The sequence below is a fragment of the Tiliqua scincoides genome, chromosome 1 (assembly GCF_035046505.1).
Source record: "Tiliqua scincoides isolate rTilSci1 chromosome 1, rTilSci1.hap2, whole genome shotgun sequence".
In the NCBI taxonomy this organism is placed as follows: domain Eukaryota; kingdom Metazoa; phylum Chordata; class Lepidosauria; order Squamata; family Scincidae; genus Tiliqua; species Tiliqua scincoides.
Genome location: NC_089821.1, coordinates 119,875,121 through 119,888,405, shown reverse-complemented (window position 1 = coordinate 119,888,405; position 13,285 = coordinate 119,875,121). Strand labels below are relative to the sequence as shown.

Sequence of the window (13,285 nt, the reverse complement as noted above, 5' to 3'; positions counted from 1 at the left end):
TCCACACTGAGCATCTGAGGTTCAAAGCAGATATTCTGTGATAGAGAGACCATTTATCCAATGACAGAAGTTATTGTTTGACAGATGATCTTCTTACAACATTTTAAATCAGCTCTGTAAATAAATTCAAAAGTTTTAGCATTCTATCTACTTTGTATGGCAGCTTTCTTATCTGGAAGGAGTTGGGTTATTCATATAAGTGGGTGGTGGATTTTAAAGCTGTAATTAGAGCATTGTTAGGAAGTTTAGTTGGTGTTTATGAATGCAAAATAACTTTATACAGATTTTCCTGGGATAATGGTATAGCCTTTTAATAACTCATGTTTACTTGTGTTTATGGCCAGTGAAATTTTTTGGAACTTGGAGAGATTTCCACCTGACTTCTTAAAAAGTGCTTATAACTAAGTACTTCTGTGTTTTCAGGTGTGGCATCCACAACATGTTCCCCTTACACTTGGCAGCACTTAATGCTCATGCAGATTGCTGCAGGAAGTTGCTGTCATCAGGTAAGCAAATCCATGAGACTGCAACACTCAGTTCATGTTGTGAATGAATGGCTTGCTTATGAGTCCTCCTTTTGCTCAATGTTGCATGTTCACAGTCTTAATGTCAAAGCCTTCCTCTTTTTCTTTATGCATGCAGTGTAGCCACATATGTTTTGGTAGAAACATGCACTAAATAGCATGCATAAAATTCCCATCATCAACTTCATTGAACTTGAAGCATTCAGAATGGTTTTTCTCTCCTGGTGGTCATAGAGAACTAGTTTTATGTTCAAAGTATTTCCCAAAATGAATGATAACTTTCATGTCTATTATGTTGAGTGTCTAACATAGATTTGGGAATGATAACTACAAATAGAAGAAACCAGACAAAAGGATTGCATGTTGAGTTGCATTTTGGACCAATTTTATGGGCCTTAAAACACCAATAACCTCATAAATCAGGAACATCAAACTCAAATGGTTTGGAGAACCATTCTGTCACACAGCAGATGCTCAGGGGCTACACCTATGATTTTTCCCTCAGACCTCCACCAGTTTTGATAGATCAGGAAACCAGTAGTATAGTCAGCATCTAAAAACACCTCTCAGCATTTTTCCATTTCTTGCCTGACTCTTCATCACCTTTACTTCTGTTCCCAGATGCCAGCTCCCCACAATTCAAGGCTGAGTAATTTCCTTGTTAGTCCTTTCTCCCCATCACCTGATCAGTTTTGGTGAGCAAACAGTAGTACACAGAAAGGGAACTTAAACAACCCACCTCAGCCCATCCCACCAACTTAATCATCTCTGTCACCCAAGTCTCCTTCTTCACTGCCCACAGATCACTATTACTCATAACTTTTTCCATTCCTCCCCCCCACCCATTCCCCCCCTCCCGCTGCAAATGCTGGCAGGTTTCTCACTCCTTGACAACTGTGTTGCTAATTTAAATGCAACAGGGGAAGGGCTGACTTTGAGGCATGCAGTAGCAGCCATTTGTAGGAGAGCTCCTTTGCACTACAAAGAACGTTGCTTACAAACTCAAAGATGGTTCAGTAATTCTTCTGGAATTTGGAAAGGTGCCTTAGGCTGCACTTGGGGACTTCAGATAGCTTGATCAGGCTTCTAGAACTTAGCAGCCCTGTCAAAAATCATACTTCTTTTTTTTTCTTACTGGCTTCACACAGATATGATCACATAATTCATTTCTGCAGTTGAAACCTTCATTATTAGACAGACAGTACTGAAACAGCCATGCTGGCAGAACGAATGAGCAGCTGCACCCATCAAAGATGGGATGTTCATCGGAAGCTGCCTTATACTGAAGCAAACTCTTGGTTTTGGACAAGATTTTTTTCTGTGCGTAGGCCATCCCTGGAGATGTCAGGGATTACACCTGGCTGCTTCTGCATGCAAAGCCATTGCTCTACCACTGCGCCGTAGCACTACCCAAAGGTGTTATCCCACATTGATATAACTATATCAGTCTATAACTGAAAAGCAGAATATAAATGAAGTAAATAGTTGTGTGTGTGACTGTGTAGTAGACTGAGAAATACTTTCAGACAATGAACTGAATGAGTGTATGTGTTGGTGTGGGTTTTTAATAAGCCACTGTCCTTCAGCCCACCCACCCCTGCCCATTGCTGACAAAAAGAAAGTAGTATGAAAGTGAGAGAATCATGGCTTGCTGCGTATCTCTCAATTCTTGCATCACTAGATGATTTATTCAGCAACAGTGGTAAAATCCTATTTTCGTTTGGTCAAGAATGGTCTCTTTACTGTCCCCATGATGCAAGAGACACAGGGCCCAATCCTATCCAACTTGCCAGTGCCAACGCAGTCCCAAGGCAAAGGAACAAATGTTCCCTTATCTTGAGGAGTCCTCCATGACCCCCCCCCACCTCAGGAGGCAGTGCATGCCCTGTTGGCATACCTGCATCACAGCTGGAAAGTTGAATGTGATTGGCCCCATAATCATGCTAAAAGAATGCCTTCCTCCCGTATATTCCCCAGTGATTCTGTGAACCTCAACCTTCCGCAGTAAGACTTAGAACTCAGGAGAGTAAAAGCAAGGAAAGTTTGGAATCATTAGCATTCTAACAACATTGCAGATAATGTCGTCTTTCATGGGATGATTCTGAGGCTAGATAATTGGATTTTGTAAAAATTATAATTTTTGACTTTACAGGTGGGGCCTCTGTATCTGCCAATTCGAACCTGCGTTGAGCCAGACTTGGCCCAACCCAAGCCCTCCGGAGGTGATCAGAGCTGTGCTCTGGTAACCTTGAGAGGGCTTTCTGAAACCCGCAAAGGCGCATGCGTTCACTGGCGGCCTTTGCAGACTTCAGAATGGTTGAAAAGACCAAAACAACACAACTTCCTGTTTTCCCAAGGGAAATCGGAAGTGACTCTTTTTCCTTCAGAATTTCTTATAAGGGCTATAAAGATTGCTTCTGATTTCCCTTGGGAAAACAGGAAGTTGTGTTATTTTGGTCTTTTCAACCATTCTGTAACCTGCAGAGGCTGCCGGCAGATGCACATGGCCTCTGTGGGCCTCAGAAAGCCCTCTGGAGGCAATTGGAGCACAGCTCAGGTCACCTCCTGAGGACTTAAAGGGGTCTGAAACTGCAGGTTTTATTATCCACAATTTTCTGTATCTGTGGGAGATCTGAGAGCCGAGGCCCCACCTACACTTACAATTATAACTTTGATTTATATCTGAATGTAAGTGCTTAAAAATGTCTGGATTGTTCTCCTACTCTGTTTTTGTTTAACATCAGCTAATACATGATTGGAGCCTTGGGAGTTAATATGCCCTGCCATGTATTTCAGCAATTCAGAGAGTACTTGTTTGTTTACCTGTGCCTCTGCCATAGCTCTCTCTTGGTTCAGAACTTGTCTAGATCCTTTTTAGAGGGCCACAGGAGCAAAATCTTCCATAGTGCTCTGGGGGTGCTAGCCCAGAATTCTATGGCAGCAGTATGATTACTATATAGTCCCCAGAAGAGTGGGAAGGGTAGGACTTGCAGCAGTAAGCGTGGCCTTGTAGTGCAGAAAACAAAGTGTAAAGCACAAGATGTGCTATACTGTTGAAGGGTGTGTGTGTGTGTGTGTGTGTGTGGTGCATTCATCATTAGAATAAAGAGTTGGGTTTTTTTAAGTTCTTGAAATGAAAGGATGCTACTGTCACTGATTAGGTTGCCTTGATGCCTTTCTCTTTTTAAATGACCATGAGTGCTTGTGGTAAGAAACCTTGCCCAGTCTTTAAAAACAATTCTAAAGCTGCATGGGCTTTGGCAGTATAGATCTGCCTCTCAGTGAGGGTGTTATGGGAGCTCAGCAGAGATGTTATTGGCAGTTATACAAAAATAATACCATTTTTCTCCATTTCTGCAATTTCTTCAAAGCGTGTCCAACCCACTCTTAATGGTGGAGTCTACTTTTGTTTTTGCTACTTTAGCTGCTTTCCATAAAAAGCATTTTCATTTTCCTAGAAAGTCATTCTTTCCGACCCCTGCACAAAATCTAAAGCTATGAGTAGCTAAAAATCCTGTTTGTTGCCTGCTGAGACAATCTCTGTGACTCCCTTGTTTGCCTTGCAGAGCCTTCTGCCTTCACGCCCTTCTGCCACCATTCTCTCTCGATAGCAATCTGCCTCATAAATGCTTGCTGCATGATTTAAATAGTTATGTGGCACAGGGCTGGATGTGACGATAGATTCTTTTTGACTTTACGGTTCTTCTTTATGTAGCTGTCAAGCTTGAGCAGTCGCTGTCCGTTTCCATGACAACATCTTGCTGACTACAGTTGTGCCTGCATTCTGATTTTTTTTTTTCTGACTAACTGATTTTTCTGTCTCTGCAATGTTTCTTTCGGTTTAACTAGGACAAAAGTATAGCATAGTGTCCTTGTTTAGTAATGAGCACGTGCTGTCTGCAGGCTTTGAAATAGACACACCAGATAAATTTGGAAGAACCTGTCTCCATGCCGCTGCTGCGGGAGGGTGAGTAGTTTTGAAACTCTAACTTCAAAGTTCCATTGTTCTGTGGGCTCTCTGCAAGCCAGTTTTCTTCCAAATATCATCCTCATTCATCATTATTGACATCCTTCAGTCTCAGAAGACTATGGTATCGCGCTCTGAAAAGTGGTTCTGGAAGTGAAATGACATAAGCACTTTGTTTCCAAGGACTGTATTTCATGTGCATGAACATATGCACATGCAGAGAGCCTTTGGGAGAAAAAATAATAGTTCTCTATCAATAATAAACCCACTACTCATTTGCTTGGGTCAAGGAGAAGCCACCATCCCACTCTCACAGACTGTCTTTTCATATATTCTCTGAGCCTTCCTTCCTTTTTTTGGCCACTGTATTTCCAAACAATCATGTGATAAACAGCAGCTATTTTGTTGAAAACCCCATGTCTGGCCCTAACTTAACAAATGGCCTGAGTTGTGGGGCCATTAGGTCTAGAGCAGTGGTTCTCACACATTTAGCAGCAGGACTCACTTTTTAGAATGAGAATCTGTCAGGACTCACTGGTAGTGATGTCATGATCGGGAGTGACATCATCAAGCAGGAAAGTTTTTAACAATCCTAGGCTGCAATCCTACCCGCACTTACCCAGCAGTAACTATCTCATTTACTATCATTGTTAAAAGAATATACATAGTAGCTTGTTAAAAGTACAGGTCTGTAACATTTCCCTAAATGCAGTCACATACGATGGTAGCATCAAGTCTAATATATTAAAAATAAAATATTGAAATGAATGGGGACCCACCTGAAATTGGCTCACGACCCACCTAGTGGGTTCCAACCCACAGTGTGAGAAACAGTGGTCTAGAGGGAATCCTACTTGAACACAGTACCACAGAGGTAGGCACTTCTTCTGTAATCTTGCACCACGGTATAGAATGCATGACTGCTCAACTTCTTCTTCATAAGCACAATTTCTCCACAGTGGGTAAAAGTGATGGCTATTCCCATGACATATAGAAGGGGGCTGGCTGCTGCTATGTTTTGAGCTTTATGGTACTTGGAAAGCTCCTGGAGAAGAGCTGATAGGGTTGCCGTTGCTGTACAGATAGGTAAGAACAGGTACTCCCATGAGTTAGTGCTCTGCTCTTATAGCATATTTAAACCCTAAAAGTTGATTCAAGTCTTAATGGGGAGGGGGAATGGCCTTATGTTAGTGAATCTAAGTTCTGCTCTCTAACACAGGTGCTTGATTACCACCTCTACTGAGTGGGCAGCACTTTCCTCCTGCCACATTCAGGCCTGGCTGTACCAGACAAAACCATACACAGTGCAGGCTTTTGTTCTTTAATATAGGTCAACTGTAAATTAACATTCTCGAAAGCAAGTTGCCAGATCCAGAACAAAATAACCTTCACCCCAATTCTCCTGCAGCCATATCTCTTTTTTATTTTGTGGAAACGATGTTGTCTTCTGCCAATAAGCTCTTTAAAATGTACTGTTGCTGAATCTGTGTCTGCCAGTTGAGATACGTTTTGAAGCATGAGAGGAGCAAAGCATCAGACTTCAAGGAGTTTGGTACAATTCTGCTGGCCACAGTGTTCCAATGAATGAAGAAGACAGCAAGCTTTATCCCATCCGTTAAGTTCAAAGCAACCATTTGTCAAGGCCCAAAAGCAACAGTGAATTCCAAGGTGGGCTTGGATAAGTTCCAGAGAGGACAGGAAGACATCAAAGCAGTCTGTGCGGATACACAAGTCATAGATTGCTCACACTGGACAGCCTACCCTAGAGCAACGTTTATATAGAGCCCTATTGGTTATTTGGAAGGGTGACTCTTCTCTGTAACAGAAATCATGTGGTAACTCTTTCTTCCTGGCAGCTGCCTCAGTGGCACAAGGAGTAAGGTGCCTGAACCTTCCTGCCAGACTCTCCAGTTTAAGAGGCCCCAGGTTTTTGTGCCACTTCACTCAATGTGTGTTAAGATTCTGTGCACTTCAAGGGGATCTTCTGCCAGGAAGTTCTTCTGCGCATAGTAAATCCAAAATGATAAATGTGAGCTGCGCTCTTCTTGTGCAGCTCTCATTTGTTGCAATAGGATTTGAAACAAACCAAAAGTGCTTTTTAGTGCATGAAGGAATCTTGAAATGTTTTGATTACAGTGGCTGTTTCAGATTAAACAGATGGTATTGAACTTGTAGAAATTAGTGAAAAATGATGCAATCTCTTTTTATATATAGATCTGTATTTTATTTGTAAAAAGAAAAGAATTCAAACAAGCCTCATTCATAGAATTTAAAAAAATTGCATGTTTGTGTGTGTTTAATACTTAATCATTGGTTTCTTCAGTAGTGTTTAACATGACTCAGAACTGAAAAAGTGGAATACTTAACTGTCAGTGACTGTACAATCAAAGTGGGTAAACTGCAGGTGGCTGATTCTGATGTTTCTACAAGGCATAGAAAAGTGAAGAGAAAATGCTTTGTGCTAATATCCTTGTTCAAGACAGTAGGAACTCTTCATGACAATTCTCTCACATTTCTACTTTGTACTTATTGTGCTTCATTTAAAGATGTAGCTCTTTTCATCCCAAACTCTTGAGAGTGGGTTATAATAGTTTAAACTGAATGTATAAAAATGGAAAGATGCAATAATTAAAAAGAGAATTATTTTTAAAGTGCTAGTCTGTGTACATTTCCTCAGTAGTCCCATTGTGTTCTGTTGGACTTACTGCCAGGTTGGTCTGCATTGACTTTTAGCCTTAATGTGACATGAGCTGCTTACTGTTTCTCAGGTGGCACTTAGGAAAGACCGTTAGATGGCCTATACATTAACGTGCCCCCAGGCAAATTTCTCAGTTTGCCTCCTACTGAGCTGATGCTTCTTCATGACTGAGGTCCTTTGAAAAATTTCAGAGGAAATATCTGAGAACTGCTCAGATGACATCACCACTTCTGCTGCAGGAGAAGCCCCTCTCCCCACATACTTCTGTTGTGGGAGCATGTAATGGTGCAGTTATAGAATCACTGAGATGGACTAGATCCAATGTGTAATTGAATTCAGCTCCCTTCCATAAAACAGAATATTTTCAGAAAGTTGGAAGTTGTTTAAATAAATGCTCTTCAACCTTTTTCATGCCACAATCCAAATAAATAATTGCATACATACATACAAACAAGACTGGGGACCCCTCTCCTGGGATCCTATCTGCCCATTCCCTGCCCCTGTTATGCCCTCCCAGCACTGCTCACTGTAACCAGATGTTGTTATTGGAAAGAGCAGAAAAACTACCATGAAGTCAGGTGCTAAGGAAAGCTATTGCTATTGCTAAGAACCTGAGCAGGACTGGGTCACCATCTTCTGGAAAGGTCACACCTGATGCTCCCCCTTTATCTGGTTGTGCTCTAGTCCAGTGGTCTTTAACCTTTTTCATTCCTGTAAGTTGCTGCATCCCCACAACTGAGGCTTTGTGACCCCAGTGGGGTCCCAACCCCAAAGTTGGACCATTGGTTTAAATGTTGCTTTGTTCCGAGATGGGCACATGCATTGCGCTATAGTCTCTGTTTAGTGATTTTGTGAAGCTTCAAAAACCTACAAAACCAGAGACGACAGTGTGAGAAATAAGCACCTAAGTGCACACACCATGGGAAATGACATATCTATCTTCAACTCTTAAAGCTTTTAAGCATAACATGATTTTAATGCAGCACTTGGCTCCAATGAACTGTTCAGATTTAAGCATGCCCCACAAAATAGAGATGAAGCACATATTTCATATTGGTGAACGCTTACATGTTAAAAAGAAAGTGAGATCCAGGAACTGTTCCCATTATGACTCAAACCTTACTTAACTTATGGCAGTTAAAAGAATGAATTATAATCTTGTGGGGGGCAGTAACAGAATTGGGAATTACTTGGCTACATTCTTAGTAACCAAATTAGAGGGCTGTATAGTAAACCCACATATGCAGTGGAGCTTTCAGTGGCTCTTTTTCCATAGCTGGTGGCTCTGTAATCTAAAATCCTGACCATGTATGCTTCAAAAAGTGGCTTGTGGTGGCCAGATCCAGATCGTGGTTTGTTTCCACTGGATCTGTTGGCCAGATCCAGTGGCTGGTGGTTCCCTTTAACACAATTTGTTTTTAATCCTCTGGAATGAAACTTCAAAGTTTGGTGTGTAAGGAGAGTTGTTTATACCCTGTCCTCTCTGTTAATTGTTCATTGCTCTCATTGCACATTTTAGTTGGTTCTTTTCAGTTTCTGAACTGTCAGCAGCAAAAGAGCTCTTTTTTCCATTCATATGATGATTTATGTTGCTAATGTGTTCTTTTTTTCTCCCCCTTTGTCTTTTTCAGTAATGTTGATTGTGTGAAACTCTTGCAGAGCAGTGGAGCAGATTTTAATAAAAAAGATAAATATGGAAGGTATGTAATTTTGAAAAACTTCAGTCTCATAATTTAGGGCTGTGACAGACCAAGCTAAGGGGAGCTCATTCCTATAACCCACAAAATACGACAAACCCCTGATGCCAGCATACTTCTTTCCAGATCTAGAAAGGCATAAAGAGATGTTCTGTTTCCAAATCCCAAATGGCCTAAGGTCCCTGGTTGTCCAGGTCTGGCTTGGTTTCATAGTACTGGACTGAACATATGGTCTCTGTTTTTCTCTGAGGGTTTGGATTATTTTTTAAAAGGTTGTTAAAATGTGAAATGATGGGGATAAGAACTGAGGACAGGTTGTAATCAGGGTAGTGTTTCTCTATGGTCTTATTTTTTCCTTGGATCCTTGCTTGATCAGGATAGCAAAGAGGCTTTCCTAGCAGTATATTATTATCTGTGGTGGCAAAATATCACAGGTGCAGACTACATTGAATCCACCAAAGTTAAACTTGTACCTGTTCTTTCTTTCTTTCTTTCTTTCTTTCTTTCTTTCTTTCTTTCTTTCTTTCTTTCTTTCTTTCTTTCTTTCTTTCTTTCTTTCTTTCACATTTTCTGTGCCTTTTTCTAATCCTCAGTGAAGGAGAAAGGATTTCTTTTGCATTCAATTAAATAGCTGCTACTCTTACCTCAGAATGGGCTCCTCCAGTAGTAATGTTGTTGTCAGGAGTAGTTAGTATAATGCATGTTGTTACTCAAGTAGTGTCTGAGCTAATACACTTCTATTTGTTTTTCAGGACACCTTTACACTATGCAGCTGCAAATTGTCATTTCCAATGTATGGAGATACTGGTGACCACAGGGGCCAATGTTAATGAAACAGATGACTGGGGACGGACGGCTTTGCACTATGCTGCTGCTTCAGACATGGAAAGAAAGTAAACAAGCCTATTATATTCCTTGTTTCTACTTCATTGCTAAGCCAATGTCATTTCTATTCTCTTCATGCAACAGTCATTTAAACAAAAGTACTCTCAGACAAAAAGTATTCCTTTTCCCTTCATGTATGTATCAGCTATTGGAATTGTTGAATACCTATTCTATTATTATTAATTATTATTATTATTCCATTTTTCAACAAAAACTATATTTAGGCAGTTGTGAAACTGGATGGTTTATGTTTTCAAGTAGCTGATACATCCACAAAATATTTCTCCCTTTTGGTATTGACTTCTTTCTCATTATTTCCCTCCATATTTTGCTTTCCTCCTGAAGCTAGCTTCTCATCATTTTGAAAATGTGGGAATCCAAGCCGGCATTCATGAACTAAAACCATGCATGAGAATTGTTTACTTAATATCAGTATTATTATAAATGGTATTATATACCGCTTTTCAGTTCACAAAGTGGTTTACAGAGAAAATCAAACAACTAATGGCTCCTTGTCCCCAAAGGTCTCACAATTTAAAAAGATGCAAAAGAACATCAGCAGATAGCCACTAGAAAAGACACTGCTGGGGTGAGGAGGGCCAGTTTACTCTCCCCCTGCTAAATAAAAGAGGAGCAGCCACTTGAAAAAGTGCCTCTTACCCAGTTAGCAGGGGCACATATAGATGCCTTTGTCATGCAGGTAGAAATGAGAATGACACCTGTAACTGAAAAAATGCCCTGTGAGGTGCCTTCCTGAGTTTCACCCATATGTAATATGTAGTTGCATTTCTTATTCAGGGCTCTGCTGCCACTGTTCTCAAAAGAAGACCACAAATGGGAACTGAGAGGGCAGCTGTTCTAGAATGTTGAAGACAACCAAGACATGCCTGTAATTGGACAAATATTTGATCAGAGTGTGAATGGTCTCTATAGCAAAGTGGTCCTTTCTGAAATACTTAGGACAAGAATCCAGTGTGATTCGGGAAGGTTTAGTGTAACCGAACAGTGTGCAATATTGGCCTAAACCATGCGCATTAGAAGTAGCATGCTTAATACTCTTGTCATACAGGGCACTGTGGCATTTTTGAGTTCAAGTGGAGGCAACGAGATTTGGTAGGAGACTTGCATAGTGGAGTTGGTATTTCCACAATATTTCTGATCAAACCTCCTGATTCATTAATGATATTATCACCACTTTTAAAAAGAAGGGAAAAAAATCATATAATGATTTGTTCACAACGGAATCCTTCATAGTCTTCAGGCTGCATAACATAATGCTTTCTCCCTGGTTTATTAAAATTCCAAAGCAACAGTGGATGTAACCCCTGTGCATAAGGAGTCTGGCACAGGTGTTCTTAAAAGCTGTGCCAACCAATGCTATCCTAATTGGTTCTTCAAACAAAAAGATTTTTTTAAAAAGAGAAAAGCAGCTCTGTGAGTAAGTAACTTCCATGGTAAGGAGACAAAAGAGATTGTTGTGAAGGGAAAAACAGAAATGGAAAAGACTGAGTCTCTATGAGAACTGCTTTGTATAGTACAGAATAGCAAATATGTCTTTGGCACTGCTTGGTCATGCGATGCAGCCAATTCCAGCTCCTTTGTTCACATACATGTTTGATGCATGCATCTGAAAAGAGCACTACCTGCATGTACTGCGGTTTTATGGACACATGTAAAATGTTTTGTAACTGGGAAAAAAATGTTATGAATGAAGTGGGCGTTAGAAACTGGAGAAATACCATCATTTCTGTTAAAGTGAAATCACTTTAAATTACTCACTTTAAATTGCAGAAAGATTGTTAAAATGGCCTTAGAATTTTCATTGTGACAGAGTCTTTTCTTCAGATAACTATAGAATTCTAGCACAGCTGTGTGAATGGTATATTTCAGGTGTTCTCTGTTCCAGTGTTTCTACCAGATACAGATGCTATGAAGCAACACACAATGTTTCGCTCTTATGAGTTATGCCTTTTGCAAATACTGTACAATTCTAAGAAAAGCAGTGCTGAAACTTGTGGGTTTCCTTTTTCATTTCTCCCTCCTGCTCTCCCCCTTTGTGTGTGTGTGCCTGCGTGCTTACGGAGGGCAGTTCTGAACATCCTAGGTTTTTCATTCCTACTGACCTGATTTATTTACTGTATCTGTGGGCACTGATGCTATTGAACTTGGGTTCAAAGTAGATACAAGGAAATGCTTCTAAGTTAAAATCAAGATTTTTGCTAATGAAGCAGACATTCATATTTTAAGAGCTGTAATTTCTATGTCCTCTTTTCTTCCACTGTATTTTAAGAGTAAGTGGGGAGAGATGCTAGTAGAATAGACTTTCTGCTAATGTTGCGAACTGCCTTAGAGTTTGAATGTTACGTTTTGTAAATTTAGCATAAGAAGGGAAAAAACTGGAAATTAGTATCCCATGGGGATGGCCCGTTCAATAGGATGGCTGATGCAGGTTGCATCAGTAGCAGATTGTGAAGGACCTGGATCTGAGTCTGCTGCCGCCACCACCTCCCTCCTCTAACTCACCATTGATGCTTTCTGCTTGCTCAAGTAAGAAGCAGATAATTCTCGTTCCGTACTGTACTCCTCACGTGTAGTTGTCAAGCCCAGAAGAGCGGGACTTCAGGTTTCATTCACAGGGCAGTGCAAATGAAACTGACATGCTTCTGGATCTGACAACGTTGCACAAGGAGCATGGCAAGGGTTTGGGGTTTTATTAATAGCACAGAGAAAACAGACTCAAGATGGCATCAGGTGGCATTCTGAGTTGCGCCACCCCAGTCTCCCAATAGTGAATACAAGTTAAGCAGTAAAAACATAAAGTTTGCCTTGATGGTTCAGAACAAAATCTTTTACTCCAGGATCCTTTTTCTAACAACAGTTAGCCAGCTTCTTCCTAGTTTTATAAGGGCAGTTCAGGAAGGTTTCAGTGAAGTGTGCTTTAGATATATCCAGTCTTCAGGTAGAAAGTTGGAATGGATGACTTTATGGGGTCCTCTCTGATTTCTTGGTACCAAAATTAATGGTGACAGGATCACTGTGTCCCAGTAAAATGTGTCCTGCCATTGGACATTTGTGTCCCCTTTTTGTGTGTGTGTCCTGGACATTTGTGGCCCAATATATCTATATTTATGTTTGATGTACTTTTTTATTTTTAAAAAGTAAAGATAGGGTTAGGATTAGGTCTGGGATAAGAGGCTTGGCATATATAACATGGGGTTTGTTGCCCAGTTATACTGTAGTTTGTTTGTTGCCCAGTTATAGTGGAATGCAAATAAACGGGATGCAAAAAAAACAGATACAAATTACCAGGGATGCCAATGACCAGGATGCATTTCACCAGGACACAATAGTCCAGGATGCAGGTAGTCTAGTACCAAAATTAACAGCCACAGATGGGTCAGAGTTGCCTGGGATACTGCTGCAAAAATCACTCGTTCACACACACCAACTAAAATATTGTTGCCTCTATTAATGAAACTCCTTATAAAGTGGTTGATTTATGGCAGAAGGTGGC

The 13,285-nt window shown here is 40.6% G+C and overlaps 1 protein-coding gene across 3 annotated transcripts in view; it reads left to right on the top strand.

The window, feature by feature from the left end:
• Window positions 1–13,285, top strand: part of ANKRD44 (ankyrin repeat domain 44) — a 144,647-nt gene that overhangs the window by 93,950 nt on the left and 37,412 nt on the right. For 2 of the 3 annotated variants that reach the window (XM_066615834.1, XM_066616007.1), the window contains exons 11-14: window positions 424–506; window positions 4,374–4,491; window positions 8,821–8,889; window positions 9,639–9,779. In XM_066615834.1, coding sequence (XP_066471931.1) covers window positions 424–506; window positions 4,374–4,491; window positions 8,821–8,889; window positions 9,639–9,779 — 411 coding nt within the window. The remainder of the gene's footprint in view (window positions 1–423; window positions 507–4,373; window positions 4,492–8,820; window positions 8,890–9,638; window positions 9,780–13,285) is intronic. The other variant, XM_066615920.1, reaches the window with a different exon arrangement.